Raw genomic sequence first — 23,563 nt, 5'->3', positions numbered from 1 at the left:
CCGCTTTCCGCCGCGGGGTGAACGTGGCAGGACGCAACTGCTCGGATCAGTCGACAATAAACCGGCGAAAGTTCACTGTTAGCAACAACCAAACAGAGAGATAAAAGGTAGGCGAATATTGCTTCGTTGGGTTTGTACTGGAAGCATTTTTACTGGATCTCAAATCGCCTCGCCCAGGTACTTTTTTTCTTGTCATTCGAGCTTTCCACTGTATACTTTGTCGAACTTTACCTGTTGAGCCTCTTTATGTATATGTATATATATCGGTTTTAAACCACAAACAGCGCTTTCGAAACAGCCAGCTACAAAGCTTGGATGGGTCGTTGTAGCACTGAGTTCGAAAAGTGATGCTTTAGGCGAAAGAAAATATTGAAAACAAAGTTTTAAAGAAAACCTATATGTGCTCTCTGCTCCCAGGCTTCTCTGCGTTTTGAGGCATTTTCAACGCCACAGAAAAAAGAGGTTGCCTTTTTTTATTTCACTTGTCGCAGCAGTCTTGTAAGAAACAATGTCTTTATTGCTGAGAACAAGTGCCCATCCAACTTCGTATGAGGCTATACGACCAAAAATATGATGTCGGCTGTTTCCCTTGCTGCTCCTCTAATTCGGTTTTTTATTTAAGCAGTTGTGCATTCGGTATCAAAAGTGTACTCTACTGTTCACTACTGTTCCAAATGCTCGACTAAAAAGGAATATGTGGCGCACTTTTTCTCTTACCCACGTTGCTAGGAATTAAAAAAAAAAAAAGCGCACGGAAACGCAAGAGCACTGCTGTCTCGAAGGAGAAAATACGATTACATATAGTGCTGCTACAAAAAAAAAAAAAAAATTAGGGGACACTTAATTACGTTACGTTCTGGGAACGCACGAGCGTTCGAGTCTGCTCTGTCTGTTCTTTCTGCGTCAATGCAGTTCGAAGCATACGCATGAGCCCGAGCAGCCGGCGAGGCTCCGAGAGTCCCGTCCACGGCGTTATACTTCAGTGGTCCCCCCCCTCCGCTTGCCGAAAATTTCCGATACTGTAGACATACGTGGCATCGATTCTGGCTTCATTACAACCTGATAAGTGGAGCTGTCTAGACACGTTTGCATACAACCAAGCGTAACTGTGAAGAGACGAGTCCACCGCTGCGCTCGGCCAAATTACGTAACCGGCGCCAGACTCGCCCTGTCATGTGGTATGATGACGTTGCCCATCCTGAGGACCTTGGCTGTGCCACGCTTGGTCATGTCACGAGAACGTGCGAGGTAGTCACTGCATCGATTAACCAGGTCGTTTTGATCGTTATGAGGCTTTCAGCTCTATCGCATTAATACATGGCACAACTGCGCCTCTTCTAATTTTACTAGAGGAAGTGTTGTAGTACATGCAAACCCTCATTCGAGCTGTGTTGGGCACAAAGAGCCATGCTGTCTACTATCGAGCCGCGTTGGCGCTCAGCAAGTTAATCTTGACATAGCAAGCGTCCTATCAAAACTGAACGAATGGCTCCATATGTTGCTAAAATGAGAGTGGCCAATGAAGTCCAGTGCAGCAGGCTGCGGCAATGCAGTGATACAGAGCGCCTCAGGCGGCTGTTCTGTTCTTTCGTTTTATATCTTGAGGTAAACTAAGGCACCCTTGGAGATGGCGAGACGTGATCAATTTCAGCAGTTGCTCCTGACTTTTACTTGCCCTTATACCAGAGCGTGGCGCGACAAGGCCTGGGCGTTCCTCTATTGCCTGAGGTTAGCTTCCCTACTTGCGAAGACGGCAACGTCTCGAACTTCCCGAAGTCTAAGGACTGGTAGGTATGATCGAAACTAAAGCCTTTTTGACGAAACATATACTCAAGCCAGCTTGAGGCGATACTATCACATTTACTCGCGTTTATTTTTTCTCTTCACCATGGCGCTTAGTTCCACAAAAATGAGCCTGCCTGTGCTTCTCGCTGCTAACAGCCTCAGGCTATACACTTCTTGAGGTACTTGGAAGCGCTTAGTAGGCGGCTGTTAGCAAATGGCGGGTGGTAGCTAAGACTAAGGCAAACAGAGAGACGAGAGCCTAGTAACGTCAACTATGCTCATGCGGATTTCTTCAACATTTGTCTGTGTATCGGTTCTCACTTCAGTTTTTGTCCTTGCTCTTTTTTGTTTCAAACTCACACTTGTAGAGATTATTGCAGGAAATAGGAAAAGGTGACGTAGTTTGTTCTTGCGGCTTAAGTAGAGTATCTTTTTAACGAAGTTGATGGTTACGCGAATTGAGTTCATCATATATCTTAAGTTTGTAGCAAATTAACTTTCCCTACTATTGCCAGAAGTACAAAGATAGAAAAAGTGGCATTTATTTCGTTAAGAAGTTCGTTATGCGCGTCTACAGATCTTATCACGGCGCCTTACAGGCTTACTAGCCCGTTAAAGTGCTCCACATTGAGGCTGTTGATAATAACGAGCTGCTTTAGGAAAGTGATATAACTACACGCCGTTGAAGCTTTCAGCGCAACAGGCGGTAGGTAAGCCTCTTTATCACTGTCATCACGAGACTCCTGGCTGTTGCGGAGTGTTTGCACTTTAGATGACATCGCTAGTGCACGACTTTGCGAAATCGGCGTCGTCATCCGGACCAACCAACTCATCTTCAAGCCGCACAAGGTTTGGTCAAGTATAAATCAGGAAGCGTGGAGAACTGGACCAGTTGGTACATATTGGTAAGGAAACCAGCGGAAAGACGCAGACAAAGAGAGAAGCACACAACAAAACGCTTCACTAACAACTGAGTTTATTGCTAAGAAACTGACATTCATATATACCCTTCAGCGAAGAAGCAACACATGCGCACGTGGCAAGATAAATAATCAAAAAGACAATCACGGGGAAAATTACCTCAACAGCACGCTATCTACGTGCGCTGTAAAGAGTTTAGAAACTGTAATTATTTATCGTGCAAGGTAACAGAAGTTTCGCTGACACAAGTCTAACCATTTTTAGTAATGTGAAAAGCCTCCAGGATTTCGCGTTGGCTCTCTGTTTTTCCTCGCCCCAGAATGACTGTTTCTTTAAGCAGCGGCCTGCATTTATGCTTCCGGCAGTGTTTCGGCAAATTGGCCCGTTCGTCGGAAAGTTTCATGCTCACGAAGTCGGGCACTTCAGCACCGACCTGTCTGTCCGACGTACATATTCCCGCATGATAATGGAATGCAATACACAACTTGAGTTGCACAGGGTACAAACTTCGTCTCGTGGTTCACCGTGTACTGCGACTTTGCTTTATTGCTAATTCTCTTGCACAAATTAGCCAATTTACGTGGAGCGGAAAAAAAGTTTCACACCTTGACGATTGGCGACCTTCTTTATGTTGAGTGAAAGCGTGTGCACGTAAGGCATGACTTCAACCTTTCTTTTTTCCATTTTATCAGTGAGCTTCGTTTGCTTCGTCTGTACTGAAGAGGCAGTCGAATCGTGTAAGGGCAGCAAGCTTAGTGTGTTTGTCACAGCGAAAACTCGCAAAATTGAATGCCCGCTTAGAACAATTGTCACAGAGTGGGAATCATGGCAAAAAATGGTCAGCCAATTTCTAAAAACCAAGCTTTCTACCCTGGAACCATGTGACCCATTTGCAGTAAAAAGTTCCCTGGATCTCACATCTGCACTCAAGAAAGGAAGTCAATATTATATACCGCTATCTCCGTTGACATCGAGGAACTTTACTACTGCGCCCCACGATCAGCTATTCGAGGCAGTGCGGGACTTTGGTGCAGTTCAGTTCCAAAACCTCTGTGGATGCTCTGTGAGTGGGGTTTTGGAACTTCTCAAAGGCCTACCTGTCTTCTACGATGGTTGACTTTAATGGTGACGTGTTTGCACAAAAGAGGGGAATAAGTATAGGATGCAGTGTAGCACCCGTTTTAACCAACATTTATCTAGTCCGTTTTGACACCCTACTTGAACGACGATTGGAAGTGACCTGTGTGACCAAAGTCTTCAGATATGTTGATGACTTCTTGGTACTTTTAAATATTCCTCCCGATGACAATCTGCATGATGAAGCCACCGATATTTTGTACTGGTTTAGATCTTGTTCTAAAGCTCTAACATTCACTCACGACCGCAACAGTATTAGGTTTTTAGACATTGTTCTGACATATCATGACAGCGGGCACCTTTGCTGGGCCTATGCTTCACGTACAAAGAAGGCCTTGCTACCCTACAGCTCATGCCATTCAAAGTTATACTAAAAGGAGTATAGCTAACCTGTGTCTTAAGAACGCGATGCAGGAAAGTTGCTTTCGCACCGTGCAAGATAGCTTTCTGCAACAAGAGAAACATTTAATAGAGTCGGGGTTTCCTGTTCATGTAATTAAAGGGATCTCTGAAAAACTCCTTAAGGCAGTAAAGACGAAGCAAACGAAGCTGACAGATAAAATAGAAAAAAGAAAGATCGAAGTCATGCCTTACGTGCACACGGTTTCACACAACATAAAGAAGGTCGCCAATCGTCAAGGTGTGCAACTGGTTTTTTTCCGCTCCACGTAAATTGGCTAGTTTGTGCAGGAGAATTAGCAATAAAGCAAAGTCGCAGTGCACGGTGAACCACGAGACGAAGTTGGTATCCTGTGTAACTCAAGTTGTTTATTGCATTCCATTATCACGCGGGAATATGTACGTCGGACAGACAGGTCGGTGTTTAAATGCCCGACTTCGTGAGCATGAAAGACGAGCGGGCCAATTTGCCGAAACACTGCCGGGAGCATAAATGCAGGCCGCTGCTTAATGAAACAGTCATTCTGGGGCGGGGAAAAACAAAGAGCCAGCGCGAAATCCTCGAGGCTTTTCACATTGTTAAAAATGATTAGACTTGTGTCAGCGAAACTTCTGTTACCTTGCACGATAAAGAATTTCAGTTTCTAAGCTCTTTACAGCGCATAGCGTGCTGTTAAGGTAATTTTCCCCGTGATTGTATTTTTGATTATTTCTCTTGCCACGTGCGAATGTGTTGCTTCTTCGCTGAAGGGTATATATGAATGTCAGTTTTTTTTTTTTTTTTTTTTTTTTTTTTGTGCGCAAGCTTGCCATAAGGCATATTATAGCAGCTCCTGCAAATGGTTTTCGAAGAAGAACCGGAACCGGAGGAGGAACCGTGAGGAATTTCTTAGCAATAAACTCAGTTGCTAGTCCAGCGTTGTGTTGTGAGCTTCTTCTTTGCGTCTTTCCGCTGGTTTTAATCCTTACCAAATCGGGAAGCGTTGTGACAAATACACATTCGGGGCCGTACCTTGAAGGATTCACCTTACCGTTTCGCGTTTGCATCCATTTGATACCCCGGCTTCGGTCACTGTTGTTCGGTAATGTTGCAGCGGTTTTAAAGCGTGTCTGGGGAACAACCAGATCATTAATTCATCGACTACCAGACTTCGCCATTAGTTTCTTAGCGCAGCTAACAGTGAGCCGCTGCGTTCGGCGAATGCGGTAGCTGGGAACGCGCTTTGTGATTTCCGTGATTGGCCGCTCCGTGCCTTTTTCCGATGCTGACATAACAATGACGGGGCGTCAGATGAAATGGCGAATGCATAATGCCTCCTTATAGAATGTGTCCTGTGATCGCGAGGGGTGTTTGTCAGTGTCATTTGTTGTCCACGGACCGATCAAGCCGGCATTGCGGGACGTCGACACCTGGTGGCTCATTTGCTATCCGCATGCGCTGGATGATTCGGCGCCGACAGAACATCTTTAGCGCATGAATCGTGCTATGTGTCTAATGCCTGGATTCTACACATGGTGGTAGCAAGAGCGATAGTAGCAAGAGCGAGGAAGTCGCCGTGGTGAACAGCAAAGTTGACGAGCTCCCCCTGTCTTTATCGCCATGCCAATGCCGCAAATCCTGCTAAGCAACGAATCATTCAGGACTTTGTATTGTAGGTATAAAATATGGGAACGTGGATTTCATAGCGTGGAGGATTACGGGAGTTGTCAACCACGCCAGCGAAGAAGGTGCAGGACCGAATTAGACAGGCGAAGCACGCCACGTAACCGGTTAGGCCAGTGAGGCGTATCACGTTGTTGGCATTCAAACTTCTTAGATCCTTGTAAGTGGTTGATCATCTGCCGAGTAGAGTAGTTCCGCCTTCAACGGTAGCCCTGTCTTCACGGAGGCAATGCCCTGCCCTCTTTCGACCCATACGCTTTGCCATGTCGGCATACAAGCATATGCTGGCTGACCTTGTAACCCGCCGGTGCTGATTTGACCAGCGGCAATTTAGCTTCAACGCCGCCTTTTGCTGTATTTAAAAGGAAGGAGGAAGTGCCATCCAAAGGGAAGATGTCACTAGGGTCTGGAGGTGCCTCTTGGTCTCTACGTGTGCGGTAACAGCGCTTGTTCTTGGACCGCGCGACGAGCTACAGAGCTTCATCATTTGGTCTATCCGAGTAATGCGATTACTGTTATAAATTTTATCTAAATCGAAGTGGTCATGGCTATGATGCGTGTTTGACAGTAGCTTGACCATGGCTTGTAATAGCGGTACTCAGTTTCAAACATCAGGGACAACGGTGTGAAAGCAACACAAGTAGTTCACAGGAAAAAAAAAAAAAGAAGACACGAATCACTCCGACTTGTTTCGATGCGCAAACTTGAAAAACAACAGAACTATACTGCTTATCAGTGGACGCCTAGAACACGCAGTCAGAGAAGACACGTGCCGAAGTAGAACTGAGGCGCCCTTGAGAGCGGTAGACCTTTCATCCAATACATTTCATTCTTACATCTACTTTTAGCGATGAAATCGTCTGTGACGAACTAAAACGACAAGAGCGAAATGCAAATTCACAGATTTCGATCGCTCACAACAGCACGAGCTTTTTTTTTAACCAAACTGGTGGCAAATATTTACGTATTAAGCCTGCAGGCAATACTTTTACTATTTACACTCATCGCAAGAAAGGCGTAATTTTTGGACGCGGACGCAGGCTGCGCAGACAAGAGCGCTATAGCCTTAATAGCATTGCCTCGGATGTGTGAAAGAGAGTATAAACGTTCGTTACAACTGCGGGGTTATAAGGGATTTCGAGTGTGTTTTAATGCGTTCACATTGCTACCCTTAGTTGAAGAAAATCTGTCCGTCCTCTACTGAGTGAGGCTGCTGCCACCTTCCAGGACGGATCCTCCCATTACTCGCCCGCCTTCGCCCTCCCATCTATCTCCTCTCTTCAGAATCTTCCACCTGTCAAAAAGCAATCCACCTCCTCCCTACAGATACATCATCTAACATTAACCACTCATCTGCACTCTCCAGAAAGCGTTGACCAAACCACCCACCCACTCGTCACTTTTACCTTCTAGACGCCAAGGGCAGACTTGTGGGGATGCTCTTGGAAGGAGCGTTAGGAAAAAAAAAAAAAGGGGGGGGGGGGGCGGTCTAGTTTAAACAATGTATTTCCTAGGCATTTTTGGTCGCGAAAACGGACTTCATTGTTTTTCAGTGTAAAGTTTTCTTTTGAGAGATGGGAAATCTGCCCCTGAAGTCTCTACCAAGGAGAAAATGATGCAGCGGTAGAACAGAAAAGTGACGACAAAATTAAAGTCAAGGAATCAAGGGAAGGCGATCATTGTGGGAGCGACATGTATAACCAATACTGCTAATGCAGACTTGTACCTTTTTTTACACGCAGATTTGTACACGTCGCACCTGTTCAATTTTATATGTGCAACTGTTTCAACGTGGTTACAACACATGCCCCGGATAGTCAACCTTAAGATGAAACATATACGGCTGAGTTGATAGGCATTTTTGTCGAACGCGATGGTACCGTCGGATATGAGCCAATAACAAAAGTAAATAAAAGAAGCGAAAAAGCAAATAAAGCGCCTCTCACGAATGCATTGCCGTTTTAACAACCCATTTCCCGAGAGAGAGGGTTTCTGTGATTGAAGATTTTCGCTCCTCGGAAGAAGAAAAGATGGAGCAGAGGTGGCGAAAGCATCGTTCAAAGGAGCTACTGAGATTCACGTGAAACGCGTGGCAGTCTTCAGAATACATGCGCGGAGGAAGTTTCAATTGCAGACGCTCGCTCCATGAACATCCTTTTTATCCTCGACGAAAAAAAACAACACACAAATACAGTACTTGCAACACAGACGATCTGAAGCGGGAAAAATGTATAAGCGTCTACGTCCTACAAAGACGCGTGGCTAGACGAATGTGCGTCGCAACTGAAGACAGGAATCTTGCAACCAAAACTGAGCAACTGCACATCAGTTTTGCTATCGATGTGGGCAGTAAACTTAAGAAATAAACCAAGTAACAAGCCAGGCGTATGGGGAAGAGGTCGAAAGAGACGAACAATGGGGAATTGTCCCATCGATCTTCCCTTCGACTCCGGGGCGCGCGGCCTTCTGCTCATACGCGGAGCAGAGAACAGCAGCGAAATGCGCCTATGGTAAAAAAAAAAAAAAAAAAAAAAGCGCTATCCGCAATCCTCCTGACAAAGCAATCTCCGATCGGAAAATCTTCCGGAGGCGAGCAATCGCGAGCTCCGCTGCTCTGCGTGTATCTATTATTTTGTTTACAGGGAGGGCGCAACGGGAAACGTGCATTTGATGAAAATTTCGCTCAGCCTCAGCAGGGCATACGTACGCGCCGTTGTGCGGGTTCGCGTTACGAGGGGAGCTGCGGGGCACAACGCGCACAGACAGGAAAACAAGAGGCGTAGGGCCGACGGAGACGGCGTTCTTTCGGGGCGGGCACGATCTCCGCGGACGTCGTGATCTAACGAGAGTCGGTTTCCACGGGGACGAAAAGGTATTTGAAGCAGAGCGCTAAGAGAGAAAGGAGCTCGTCCCTCAGGACAGTGGCGCCTAGTCAGAAGAAAGAAAGGTTGAAGAAAAAGGTCAGCACTACCGACTCGTGTCAAAGTGTGCTCACTGGCGCGATGGTCGGAAGAAAAAGGCTGTGTATAGCTGTTGAATAAAAGCGACGACAAAGATGCGTAGTTTTCGGAATCCCTCTAGCAGTGGATGCGCGGAAACCTCAGCGCTTCAATTTACTTAATCTTGGCAGCGCTTTGCCTCGCACAGTACAGCTGTGGCACCAGTTGGATATAAATTATATATATAAAATACTATATGGGCACAATCAGAGTCGCATATGCAACTGACATCTTTATTGTCGGCTTTGTGCCGGTACACACTCCCAGTATTTAAAGATCATTGAACACGGGAAGAGGGGGAGCCCCAGTTCGCAAGCCGAGGCAACGTTTCGGCGAAAGGACTTGTCTTCGTCTAGGCAGCGCGATCATCACTGGCTGTGTAAATATGCTTTTGCTCCTAAAGAAGAAACACTATGGAGGGGAAGGGAGGAAAGTGAGGGAGAAAGTAGCAGGGCAAAGAATAAAGGGAACTTTCCAGCCATGAATGCGAAAAAAGAGAGCTGGTCCCAAGGAAGTAAACAACCATGTGGTGATTGCAGTATCTATAAATAAATAAATAAATAAATAAATAAATAAATAAATAAATAAATAAATAAATAAATAAATAAATAAATAAATAAATAAATAAATAAATAAATAAATAAATAAATAAATAAATAAATAAATAAATAAATAAATAAATAAATAAATAAATAAATAAATAAATAAATAAATAAATAAATAAAAAGAGGACGATCTGAAAAGTGGGACTTGAGTTTTATCTGTGTAAATACATTTACAGGCATAAAGGCGAATCCTGCTTTCTTAAGTTCACTGGAAGCTATAGCACTAATGTGTGAGCTAAAATTTAATGCGGACACTTAAACTCTGTCTTTACGGTATGAAGCAATAGCGTAGGTTACCACCCCATCCATATACAGGGTGGTGTTTTAATCGTTTACAGACTTTTTAAATAAAGGCGCTGATAGTATCGCGAATGCCGCTTTCACGGAGCGTATATTCGGCTCGGCGTGCACAAGACAAAGGCATTGCGGTCGAAGTCATTTAATTATTTAGCCAAATTTTGTTAACTATTTTTTAACTCTACACTTTACACTGCATATTACAATAGCGGTTTTGAAGACTATTATTTAAAGCTAATACAATTTGCAGCATGTCCCTAAGTGCAACAGATATTGAGATATCCGCGATTAAATTTTCAGCCTGTTCGGATCCGATTCGGAAACTGAACGCTCAGAGCGCGCCGGAAATCCCGCCCACGATACTACGTAAGAGATTGACGAAATGATGACGACAGCCGATGACACCAAGGCTAGCTGCGAATGCGGCAGGCAGGCGCTCGAGAAGAACGCATAGTCACTGCCTCCGTGAGCGGCACACCAACAACCAAAGAATGAACCATGCCTCCCTTGGTTTCAGTGCCTGTTTGCTCCCTTTGGGGTATAAACGCGCTATAGCATATATGTCACACTGGCAACGAGATACTCTACTCCATTGTTTTCTTCATATCGGGACCATGATAAACAATGAAAGTAACAGTCATGTTAATATTAAAAAGCAAAAAGACAGATGTACTGAAGAACTATGAGTATAACGCTCGGAGGTCGACTAGAACTGTTCAACACTATATGTTAATTATCAGCAAGGCAGCGAGTCTACCAAAATTTGAACTAAACAGACGACGCGAAGGCGAAATCTTCCATAATCTGCCCATAAAACTGTATATGTGGCTGAAATTGTAGCGAACTATCTGTTGCTCCTACAGAGGCTTAAAGCAGAATTGTTCTTGTGAGGCTATAGTTGGTTCACGGTTTAATCTGCAGAGATGGGAAAGCAGCTTCATGTCTACGCTTGTTTCTGAGATTATTTGCGTTGCGCGCGTAAGAGAGCGAATTTCCAGCTTTTGTGTAATTATCGACTCATGTCAGCATTGCGATGAATGCAGAGTGTAAACCCTTACCCCTCTTAGCCAGTGTAAACGAGCAAAAAAAAAAAAAAATAACCAAAGATGAGAATGCGGCACAACTACATTCCAGTGGAAGCGCTGGAAAGCACTACTTAGGATAAAAGCTGAAGTAGCATGTAAGTAGACATTTGCGTTTTTGTGGACGACGCGTGCAACCCGTTGTACGCACCGGCCATCTGGCGGACTAGCTTCTTGGAGGTGAGGTGGTAGACGGAGACCAGTTTGTCGTCCGCCTCGGTGGAAAAGAACACGTGCTGGCTGTCGGGCGCGGCCACAAGCTGTCGTATGGGCGCCGAAAGTGTTAGCGAGAGCACCTGCGGCGGCAGCGCCAGGCTGAGCCACGAAGTGAGCGGAACCAGCAGCGGAGTCTTGGCCTGGCTGCACCAGCTGCTCGCCTGGCTCACCAGGTCCCCCAGCACCTTCGAGTTGCCATCTGCATGCCAAGGCGAACGAAGCAGTGTCACTGGGGTGTCTACATATTTTCCATCCTAGGAGCCCCTGTATCTTGAAGATCAAGCATATGAGGGCTCTGCTGTGGCAAGAAAGTTTTCTTGGCCAGTACAAGGCGAAACGTGGCCAGGAGGACAAGACCAGTCTTCTGGCGTAAATTCGACTGGCTGAGCCAGCTAAATTATATAAACGTGAATAGTCATAATTGCTGGATGGCTTCTATGATATGAAGACGAAGAGGTAGAAACGTCTTTACTCGGTGTGTAGCAGGCGACTTGGCCAGGCCCAGGATTTTGGGGCGTCTTTTAGTTCTGGGGTAACTGTGGAATATTATTGTGGCACTGAGAAACTGGTACAGAGTTTGGCACACTGTTAAACGCCTTCAGTTCGTTTGGTATTCTTTGGAAAGGAAGGCGCAGGCTTTTCTCGGTGGACACCTACACTTACAATTAACGGCATACAGTTGGAGGTACTACACATGTCGTCGGTTTGAATCCCTATCTCTGACTATAGCCTCTAACTTTACTAGTAGCAAATGGATGCAAACTGGGAAAGAATTTGGTATGGCACCACCCTGAACACCGGGAAATCAAGGCAGGCAGTATCTGTCTCATTTCTCGGTGGACACCTATATTTACAACTTACGGCATGCAGTTGGGGGTACTAAATATGCCATTGGTTCGAATCCATATCGCGAACTAGCCTCTAACTTTACTAGCAGCAGATGGATGTTAACTGGGAAGGAAAATGGTATGGCACCACCCTGAGCTCAAGGAAATCAAGGCAGGCAGCATCTGTCTCATTTCTCGGTGGACACTTACACTTACAATTTATGGCATACAGTTGGATTTACTGCATATGTCGTCGGTTCTAATCCCTATCACGAGCTAGCCTCCAACTTTACTAGCAGCAGGTGGATGTTAACTGGGAAGGAAAATGGTAGGCACCAGTCAGAACGCTGCACAGATGACGGTAGCGTCACAGTTTTGACAGAAATGCATGTGCGTATTTTTTCCGACACGTTTCTTAGATCTGGGTTACGGTGACGGCTTTTTGACCGAACGAGCTGTGTACGCCATCGCGTAATAACGCAGACTGCCATGCGAAAACCGAACAGGTATGTTCAAACGCTCTTTCCTAGAAGATGTCCAAAATTTCTAGATAGGTGAAAAACGAAACAAAAAATAACGGGACTGCACTTAAGTCTGCTTGAGATCGGAAATCCACTTTACGGAACTGTTTTCATTAACTGCAGCGACATTTTCATCGATATCATTATCATCGTCATCACTATTGCTGTATCATCGTATTTATCGACTAAATGTACCGTCATTGTCATTGCTAGTATCATCATCATTATCACTATCACTAAGTGCAGCGTCCTGTCATCGCCACTGTCATCGTTATCATTAACTGTTTCGCCATTGTCATTGCTGCTATCGTCCTTACACTAGACAAGGAGAATTACGATCTGTTTCTCACGAATGGCTCTCAAGAGTATAGAGCATTTGTCTCCGCCTTATCATGATGTCCCTTATGTACATAGCCATGTGCTCTTCATGTTATAATTGGGGTTTCATTTTAAAGCCAAAGCTTTACTAGCGCCGTTACGCGAAAATCCGGTCGCCGGCGTGTGGACACGATGGTGCCCCAAAAAGACTCAGGTGCCCACAGAAACAAGTGCGAACCAATTAATAAAGGCGAAAGCCTTTCTAGGTTCACAGTGAAAATCTCGCGTCGCCGAGATTTGTCCGCGAGATGTGTGAGCGAGCCTACGCGAGTGACAGACACCCGGCGCTTTTTCTTTCCTATAAACCAATTATATAGAATGCCGGTGAACTTTAAAGCGTTCAACGGAACGCTGGTTGTGTTCGACAAGGGGCGAGTGATGTACCGTGTGCCGTAGCAACGCTCAGGCTTTAGCATTTCTCCACTGCAGATTCTACAGTGTTCTCGGAACTTTTGTGGAATATTGTGCATCAAAGCCAGGCAATAACGAAGAAAAAAAAAAAAAAGCCCGGCGTGGAGAAGTAGTTTGAGCGCTTGGCTCTGGATTGGAGGGATAGTGGTTCGATTCCCGGTGGAGAAGTTGTTTCCCCCTTAAGTACCAGTGCGATGGACGTTATCTGGTCACATGTTCTGTACACTGCGCGCAAGAGCCAAGAAAGGCTTAAATTTTGTCCTAAAGTTTGTAACCCAACCATTGCCTCTGTGCCAGCTACAGCTCAAATAAGAACATTTTCGGATGAGTACGGAGCCTCTAAAACGTGAATCAATCATATCAGTCATCCTAAATACATAATAATTTATCGCAACTCACCGCGGTGGCGCAGTGGTTAGGGCACTCGTCTGCTGAACTCAAAGACGCGGGATCAAAATCAGGCCGCAACGGCCGCTCTTCGACAGAGGCGAAAAGCAAGGAGGTCGTGTACTGAGCGATATCAGTGCACGTTATGGTTGAAATTTCCGGAGGCCTCCATTACGGCGTCTCTCATAGCCTGAGTCGCTTTGGGACGCAAATCACCATACAAAAAAAACCAAACCCCATCTTTTATTGCGTAAGCATTCTTAGGCGACTCCCAAAGCATATCCCTGTCCGTAACGTAACACATGACACACTACCACAGTATACTTATTTGCGCGATGTCAGTGCAAGTTAAGGATCCCTGGTGGTTAAAATTTCTCGAGCTCTTCACTGAGGCTTCTCTTATAGCCGATGTTATTTTGAGATCTTAAACACCATAAACCAAACTGAACGACACCATGGCGTCGAAGCACATCAATCGCCACCAAATCATTAATTATGGTTACTGAGATAATGCACAGGTGGCGATGCATGAGCACCAAGAGTGCTCTGGCAGCTTTCAGAATACTTACATTCATACCCTCGTTACACGGGCGTGAAATTCAGTTGGCGATCAGTTTAACTGAACGGCAGGTAGCGATGTTACACGGCAGCACCAACCGCAGTTGAATTATCGACGGCAGCTCAGTTCATCTGAGGCCAGAGGCCGCAGTTGAACCGGTCAACTGACAACATGACTGCCAGTAGACGCACAGCATCGGTCGAGTCGGGGGCACTTCCAACCGCTATGTGTTCTCAGATCATATGGAAGGTTGCTGTCCCAGCAGTCCTAGCATGTAAGTTTTACTAATCAAACGAGCGTCACACACAAGCGCACGAAGCCGCACCGAAAAAAACAAAAACAAAACAAAACAAAACTAAGCGCTGAAGCCAGGCGTGCTTCAAATGAATTGTCTTGACTGCCTCGGGTTCAGTTGTGGCGTACAAGAAACAGAAATCGAGACAGGATGTATATTGCTTGCAAATAATGTTTAAAGTTGTTCATGATGAAAAACAAAGCAATTATTTTTGTAGTCATAGGTTACTTGCATATGGTGAAATCAAGTTATTCAGGAACTGAACTAGTTTCGTGAGAGGATCCGTGTAACTGCAGCCGACTGCTGTTCAGTTCAACGTCAGTTGAAAGACTGACCTGTCTTTCAACTGAACGGCAGTTGAAACTGCCCGTGTAATACGGGTATTAGTTAGTTACATTAAGTCGATCCACAGTTAACAGTTAATCGGTAATACCTGATGAATAAAGAATAATTGGGTACTAGTTATATAGTTACTCATTAATTAGTTAACAATTTGTTACCACTCATCCACACCACAAGATTAGACAAAGACAACAACACAGCAGTTTAATTCAAAACAAACTGGACGCACGAAACAATTTCGCGAATGGCGACGCGAGAAAAAGATGATCTACAACAAGATTACATGCGCATACACTGACACTTTCCCAACAATCCCCGTGGATTATCTTTTCTCCAACTAACTACGGCCGTGTACGTCACAACTACCGCGGCGTCTGACCACCGTGCGACACCCGTGCGCCTGCAGTAAAACCCCACCCGGTAAGTGCGGCTTCCGTCAAGCTTTTGCTCGCTGTCCAAATCCGCCGACCACTTGGTATCTGCAGTCATTTATTGCGGCAGTCAAAGCTGCGCACATGTACCGCACTGCTTAAAACCGGGAGGCAGCCCGCTTGGCACGGACATCTGACGTGACTTTCACTATTGCTCCTGCGACGAAAGGCGCGCTCCTCGTTCCTGCAGGGAGTACCAGCAAACGCGGAGAGTGCGAAGCGTGGGGTAATTGGGAATTTTTTGCGAAAAGTGATCACACGTTCTTGCCCGTCCTTTCCTGGCGTTTTTCTCCTCTGACCCTCGTCCGAAAGCACGTGGAATAACCGCTTTACAGGGAATACGTCTTCCCTCTCTCATAACGTGTTCCTTTATTTTTCTCCTTTAACTTCCAAGACACGAGACGTTACTAACGTTTGTGTCCGGCATGCGAGCTTCTACGACCTAGTGAATTTTGTTTGATTCTGTTAATCGAAGAGCTCCTGTAATGCTCCCATTGCCTTACTCGCGTTTGTCCGCTCATTTTGTCGCATTTTGTTCATCCCCCGTGTCGTCAGGTGCACCGCATTAAATGAGAACGAATCTGCTCTCTAAACACTGCTCTTCCTCCTCCCGACCGTAAGGAAGGGCTCTACACAAAATCTGCAGCACACAACGGAGATATATAGCCCGGCAGCCGCTTTGGGGCAGTGGGAGGACAAACAGGAAGGCAGGTGATGGAGAGAGGAAAGTAATTTGTTCTTTGTTGGAACGGCGAGTCTGGCACCGAAGAAAAGAGAAGAAACAGCCTAAGTAAAAGAGAGGAAAAGAGAAAAGAGCCGAAGAAAGAACCGACAGAGCAAGATGCATTTCGGAAGCGCTAACTGCAGTAAATCACGGATACGCCGCTCAAGAAAACCTCACCAAGTTCCTCAACGGCTGCGCGAGACACGCTCGAGTTTTCGCTAGGCTTCTCAGAATTTGTTTCCATTAGAGCGATAGTTTTCTGAGCCCAGACCTATTATTTGTTTGCAGGCCCGAAGCGAAATGAACGCTGCTCGAAGCCCGCACAAGTAAGATGAGTATTTACTTTTAGCCCGGGTGCTCTCGCCTTTCCCTTTGGGTAATGGATATAAAACGTACCATGAAACGGCAGGGGAAAAGCGATAAGCACATAACGGTGTACATTTCGTAACTCATGATCCACTTCAGATATACACCTCTTAAATTAGGACTATGGACATATAATATTCTATCGGTGATTCTAATTATCTATTTGAAATTATCTCCTCAAAGGTATCATACGCCCTTGCTATTGGCCAGATAAGAAGAACATATTTCAAATAAGTGACTTTAATGAATACTTGCTTCTAGACGGCACCGTGCTCAATGTCTAGCTCCAACTTTTCAAAGCCGTTCTACTGATTTCGGCATTCTGCTTGCTTGCTTGGTCGAATTCGCAGCGAAAAGCAAAAGTTCACCACCCAGAACAACACCGAATAAAGAAAAGGGGAGGAGAGCAACCGGGAAGAAACAGTCGGTAAAAGAGCATTGAACTGAACTGGATTTCTTTGAAAAGTTCACTAAAAAAAAAAAAAAAACGCATTAAAATGTGCGCGCGAGAAAAACTACGGAAGGCAGTTATGACTACTCACATGCTCTGACTGCGAAAACCTTAATGCGTCATTGGTAAATTTTTGTGAGCCTATTGACCATAAACTGAGTCTAGCCACCATGCGTCTAGCACCCCCCCCCCCCGCCCCCTCCCCCCCACACACACAAACACACACGCACGTACGCACGTACACACAGTAAAGTCTACATGCACGAGCAGACTAGAAGGGTGTCCTCCGCTGTCCAGCTGTCCATAATGTCCAGCCCACTAGCAGTATTTCTTTTCTTTCTAATGGCTGATTTGTCTTCGGTTTCAGACATTTCAAGAGCATTAACAATGCTCATAGCGAGCTCTAACTTTTTTTAACATTATTGCACTCGGTGAAAGGGACAAAAGGACCTGGAGTCGGCAGCGACATATAAAAGAAGTAAAGCAACAGCTGCGTTCTAATTTAAATGACAATCATAGTTCTCTCTCATCGCTTTGCCAAATGGGTGGCGAGTGGCCGCGTACGTGACATTCAGTGCGTTAGTGAAATAAATGTAGAAAAAATTGAGAAGGTAAGGCGCTCTACGGCTCTGGAATTTCTCTTGGTATGACGGAAATGCGTATAGAACGTGGAGAACCGAGCACCCCCCCCCCCTCCCTCTTTTATGCACGTCATCGCTGATTTCGACTGCCATAAGCGCCAGCTGTCCCTGACGGCAGTCAGCCGCTCCTGTTAAGCGCTTCCTTTTGTTAAACGGAAATACGACCTTCCTTACAGCCCGTACAGGAACAAAAAAGAAAAGGAGCTGGCTTTTTTAAGCACGTTTCATGCAAGGAAAATTAAATGCACGCTCTGGCGCGCACTTAATCCTTGCGCTAGACTTCTATGGCAGTCCCACGGCACACCACGTAGGACCTCACGCGAGAGGTGGCGCCGCTGAGCGATAACAATAAATGGGGCCAAAATCACTCGAGTTTCGCAGTACGTCATTAAAAGAGCTAATGTCTATCATTTTGAAGACAAAATACAGTTTTCTCGGATTAATTGAGTAGCATTAGGTTCGTGCAGGAAGCGTATGGCCGCCGCTTCCACAAGACAAGTGCCACGGCCGCTCGAAGGAAGCGCTGCGCTTCCATCCGTGCAAGTGCAAACTCTCTGCGTCTGCGTCTTTGAGAACTTGAAAGCATAGAAACGCTTTTATTTACGAAGGTACAATGATGTTAAGTGGGAGGCTTAGCGCGGAACAGACAAGGACAAGAGAGGCACACAGGACGAGCGCTAACTTACAACTGAAAATTGGAAGGGAAAATGTACGAACTCGAGGGAAAAATATGTGCGCATGCTCTATAAAGCCCTGAATTTGCATGACTGGAAAGATAATTCAAGATAATCTAGGGCCACCCAAAGGCAGATAAAACAGAAGAAATAGAGAAGAAATACCGGAAGCATACAAAAAAAACTTACACAGCATTTAAAAACAATGCTTCCTTTTTCAACAGAATAACCGACGTTTCACTAACACACTTATCGGTTCCTAATCTATGGATGAATGACGCCTCAAGAAGCTCTCTTGCTAATTGCACCTTAGACCGACCAAGAACTTTTGTTTGCCCGAAAAGTGGATGGCATTTTCAACTTAAACAATGCCTAGGCAGGTTATTAGATTGGAACGATTTAAACGATGCAGCATGTTCCCTTAAGCGCTCATTTAGACATCGGCCAGTCTGGCCTATATAGGCGCGGCCACAGCTTAGAGGGACTTCATACACAACACCCACTTTACAGGCAACGAACTTAGTTACATGCTTTACACTACATGCCGGTTTCTGGTGGCTTAGGCTGGTCAGAGCGCACAGACTAGACAGTTTTTGAGGTGCCGTGGAAACAACGTCTACATCGAACTTTCCCGCTATTCTCTTTAGGTTGTGCGTTACGCGGTGAACGTAAGGCCTTGTCTGTCCTTGTCCTTGTCTGTTCCGCGCTAAGCCTCCCACTTATCATGTATTACCAACTAGCCCAGAACTCTACTTTGCTTAAGTACAATGATGTAAACGCTGCGATTTTTTCTTTACACTTCTCAGCTCTTAAAACTATAGGACGCACAGGCCATCCAGCGTGTATTGGCAGTTCAGCGAGTAAATGATTTGGGAGATGCTTTCTGCAGGAAGTGCGGCTCCATACTGAGTGTATGGTGTAAATTGTACTTCCGCGTCTGGTCATGCATTGGTCTGCACATGTGCTTCGTGAGTGCGTAGTTGTGAATTCTGATTTGGTGGGCACAAGAAGGAAGTGGTTGGTTGGTTTGTGGGGTTTAACGTCCCAAAGCAACTTAGGCTATGAGAGACGCCGTAGTGGAGGACTCCGGAAATTGCGACCACCTGGGGTTCTTTAACGTGCGCTGACATCGCACAACACACGGGCGCCTTGCTTTTCGCCTCCATCGAAAAGCGTCCCTGGGAACAGTAGTCGAGCATAAGAAGGAAGTGTTGAGAAAAAGTTTACCTTAGTAACGGCTAACATTTCACTACCGCAAAAGCAATCCACAACAGTATTTGTAACGCAATGTGGCTGCTATGTATACAGAACATATAATGCTGAACAAAAAATACTACGCTGTGAACAGTATTTTTCACCCCCCCCCCCCCGCCACACACACACACACACACACACGCGCGCGCGTGCACAGACAGATACATGGCAAAAAAAGGACCCATACCAGCATAGGGTCGGAGCCAGTTTAAAATTTCTGTGGCCAGCTGCTGAGGGTCTTGGCTCAAGACGTCGACAGACTGTTTGGTCATGTTGTACAGAAGCTCGATTTTCCAGTCTAGGAGCTATGAGGGGTAAAAAAAAGCGAGCGAAACTTAACAGCCTCGTCAACTAAGCTAAAACGAAGGACATGGTTCATACATCATTCACATAATGGCTCATATAGGGCGGTGAGAACTAGAAAATATTTTGATCAAAGGGCGCAAGATATGCGGAAAGCTTATCCCGTCATCCATTGTTATTTGAGGTATCTGGCGGCGCAATTTAAAAAAAAAAATAAAAGCCTTCAAATGCATTCCTGCCCTACTTGGTCGCTGGATGCCGTCATTTTATACCCTGGTATTATGCCATCGCCGGGATAGGTCAACGACGCAGGAAGCATAGACCAGTGAGCAACAATGTGACCAGTGACTGCTGGCGACATGTTCCAAAACAGAAGATGTCGCGCGCACTCACTCAAAGGACAATGCGAGATTCGTTAATGTAGGATCGGTTCGGCGAAATTAACGCATCCTCACCTGCCACCAAGCGTCGAACGTTTCAGGTGCCATAAAATCGTGCACTCTTCGAGGAATAAAGGACTATGAAGACTGTTCTCCTTGTGTCATGACATATTAGCCGCCTATCTCTACATCATGCAAAAGGGTGTAAAGAAAAAGTGGACGTACTTGTGCGCGAACGATTTCCAAAACGCTTTTCACATAGCTGATGGAAGCTCCTCTAATGGCGGAAAGTAGAAATTCAAAATTACACACAGCATCTTGATTGAGCCGCTTCGAGTCCCCTGTAAGCAAAAGATATGAAAAAAATTTAAACACCAGGGAAATAGAGATGCCTTTCTGCTGATGGAGTGGACAACACGTTGAGGTCAAGAGAGCTAGGGTATCAATTCAGTTGTGATAGACGCGATGTAACTCATAAAACGCCGCAGCGTGCAGCAACCTTGCGTTTGAAGCGCTACGGCCTTAGTTACCACCAGGCACTTAGCCGCCAATTAATATCAGAGAAAGAGCTGGTGTTTATGCCTGACTGCTTCACACTGCTATTGTTTTGAACGAAGCAAAACTTCCAAAGAAGTGTTTGCGTAATAAAAGTAGCCATGGCGTAGCTTTTTGTTCGCGGCGATACGCCAGCAGCTGTGATGACACCATTAGAACAGTCCTCGATTCTTCGCTTACTACGTTTTTATACACCCGCAAAAGTTGCTTTTTGCATTGTTATATTAAAATGAGAAAAAAATATTCTCCTTTGTTACAGTCTCTAAATTATCTTACCGCTATGAAATAGGTGCTGCCAAAGCTCATCGACCTCTCGGAGGAGATCAGACCAGTCTTCTTTTCTCTTTGATTTGCTTGAATCGTCAAATGCAGGTCCCTGAAAGAAGGGAAACGAATAACGCGGAATATTCAATAAGAACAAACTCACAGGCATCATCATTGTCAGCGGAGTTCACTACAAATGGCCTCTCCGAAAGAACTGTCCCTGTGAACCGTCGCCAGTCTGTATGAGCAAAAGAGAGGCGAGCGCGCTTGTCTAGAGCGCCGAGGCGGTGTGCTAAGGGACAAATAGCGTGAAATCTTATAAAATCTTCTTCGTTGGAGGAGTGCACTTGTGCTTTTATTCGTGTAGCAATGCGGCAGCGCTTCAGCTCAAAATTACCTCTAAAAACCGCTACCTCTATTGTAATTGTCTACGTCTTGTTCCGCCTGCCACTTCTAGAGTGCTCTATACGAGCCTACTCATGTCTGCGCACCACTTTTTCTCATTCTATGTGGCCATGAACTAGGCTGTCTTTCCCTTAATACCCATTCTGACACTCTACCAAGGGTACTGGTTATCAATACGGCGCTCCAGGTCGGTTACATCGACATAACTGAAGCTAGAGGATCACCCACTGGTATTTGTTTCCTCATCATCGATGTCCTCTAGACGCCAAACGCAATTGAAGCCGCCGTGGCATGGAACCCTCGATTATTATCGTGGATAAAGGTAATCGAGGTCCACAAAGCGTAAGCTGTAAGGCGACAATGCTGTAATAATTGCAGCTCCTGCTGCAGCACACCTAAGCCTGCAGGTCTATGGCACATTTACAGCCATCGTGCACCCCATTTCGAGTTCACGCTGTATACTTCATCAGTCTTCTATGTTTTTGTAGCATCCGTGCTCCTCTTTCCCGTATGTAGACAGCAAACTGTATACCACAGCCTGAGAACATCATTTCTTTCCCCTCTCCTCCCAACATCCCCTCCACCCCTTCCCTGGAAGCCAATAGTGATGCCTCAAGACGGCCAACATAACTTGCTGCGTGTAGTATCCGCTCTTAAAAATATCCCAAAACCACAAGAACAGCACCCTCGCATTTAATTTTTTTTCTCTTTTGCACTGCCACATGCGACTGCACCGCGTGCTGCCTGCCAGATAGTGTGCTGCCTTTCATCTATGAGAGCGACCGGAGAGAAACGGACGCACTGCTGTAGTGCTCACACTGCTAAACACAGTTGCAAATGAATGGCCAAGACCAGCGAGCAAGGCGTTATAAAAGTGGCGCAAGCATATGAGAAGCGACGAGACAGCAGGTGAGCGAGCAGTGCAGCTTTGCGTTTGCGACCCTTCTTTAGAGAGTTAGCTCTGCGACGCCGCTCCCACATTTCGCCGACGTTTACTTGTGGGCACGGTGCATGTGGGTCTAGCGCTCTCTCCATGGCTTTCAAAAGCGGAGTAGAAACATGGGAGCCCTTTGAGAGCGGGCATGGTTGTAGCCGCGGACCGCGCGGTGGCGCGCGCCTCAACATGGCATAAAGGCCGGTTCACGTGTAAACGATCGAGCGAACTCCGTGACGAGCGGCAGCGATAGAGCGAAACATTTTCAATTTGTTGGAACTGCGTTGTTCTCGCCGCTCGAGCCGCCGCGAACGCTCAAAACAGGTTTTTGCGTCGACGCGGCAGAAATCGCGAGCATTTTCGCTTAGGGGGGCAGCGGAAGCAGCCCGGCCTTCTCGTCAGAGAGGATCGTGATGGTTTAGGCGGGAACATCGGGCTTAAAGGGGCGCTGTGACGTTCGCTAGACCACTAATTCCAGCTGGCCTTTAGGTTCTTTACACCTTCCCGATGCCCCAAAGCCCAATCATAACGGCGAAATTGTAGCGCCTAACATTTTAATCCGCTTCAATCATCAGTGTTTTGGCACCGATATGAGCGACATACGACGGCGAAATTCGTTAACGGATATGACGTTTCCTTCTCGCTTGGGCGCTGCTTCGCTGATTGGTTGAGCACGCACTTTAGATTTTACAATCGAATGTTCTTCGTTATTACGCAGAAAACAAATAAAATGCGCTTTAGTTCCGCGTGTTTCCTTCCAGTGCTTGTAAAGATAGGGACTGTAAACTCAAGTAAATGAGGTGTTGTCAACAAGCGTGGTCGAGCGTCTGCTTGCTGTGATGATGGTGATGGTGGCTTTGCCCTTTGTAGCGGGTCGTTGCTGCCTTTTGGCGCGGCGGAGGCAAAAATTAAACAAAGAGAGAGAGAGAGAAAAAAAAAAAAAAACGTTCGGCAGTTAGCTGTCCGGGCTTTGCGGTCACAAGCACGAAGGTTACATAGCCGTCGCCCACCGCTGCCGAGGTCGCAGGGCTCCCCGTTGCCACTGGAATTTGAGACGTCGCTTTGTGGTCTCCCCTCCTGCAGGCTCCTCAAATCCCAAGGCAGCTGAGAACGTTCTGATCTCGGAGGTCAGCAAGATCGCCGGACAGCCGAAAATCATGTGGCTAATCGTTTCTGCCGACGCTCCACAGATGGCACAAGTTGTGTCGAGATAGCTCGTGAAGCGCGCTCGCCACACCCGAGTCCGCAGCTGGCTTCCGCCGGAAGGGCACTGCCCAGGGAGTTGTCAAATAGTCGTTCCCGACAGATTACCTCCTTGCTAGCCTTGTACAGGTCCAGGGTAGGCTTCGCCTTAGCT

At 46.1% G+C, this 23,563-nt stretch overlaps 1 protein-coding gene across 1 annotated transcript in view; it reads right to left on the bottom strand.

The window, feature by feature from the left end:
• LOC146203500 (protein qui-1) overlaps nucleotides 1-23,563 on the bottom strand; it is a 587,371-nt gene that overhangs the window by 42,018 nt on the left and 521,790 nt on the right. Inside the window, exons 15-18 of the mRNA XM_084588801.1 lie at nucleotides 20,880-20,979; nucleotides 20,274-20,389; nucleotides 19,553-19,670; nucleotides 11,040-11,303 (exon numbers count right to left, since the gene is read on the bottom strand). Coding sequence (XP_084444927.1) covers nucleotides 11,040-11,303; nucleotides 19,553-19,670; nucleotides 20,274-20,389; nucleotides 20,880-20,979 — 598 coding nt within the window. The remainder of the gene's footprint in view (nucleotides 1-11,039; nucleotides 11,304-19,552; nucleotides 19,671-20,273; nucleotides 20,390-20,879; nucleotides 20,980-23,563) is intronic.

This window comes from Amblyomma maculatum, chromosome 1 (genome assembly GCF_055883805.1).
Source record: "Amblyomma maculatum isolate TAMU_Amacu chromosome 1, ASM5588380v1, whole genome shotgun sequence".
In the NCBI taxonomy this organism is placed as follows: domain Eukaryota; kingdom Metazoa; phylum Arthropoda; class Arachnida; order Ixodida; family Ixodidae; genus Amblyomma; species Amblyomma maculatum.
This window is presented reverse-complemented; position numbering and strand designations above follow the sequence as displayed.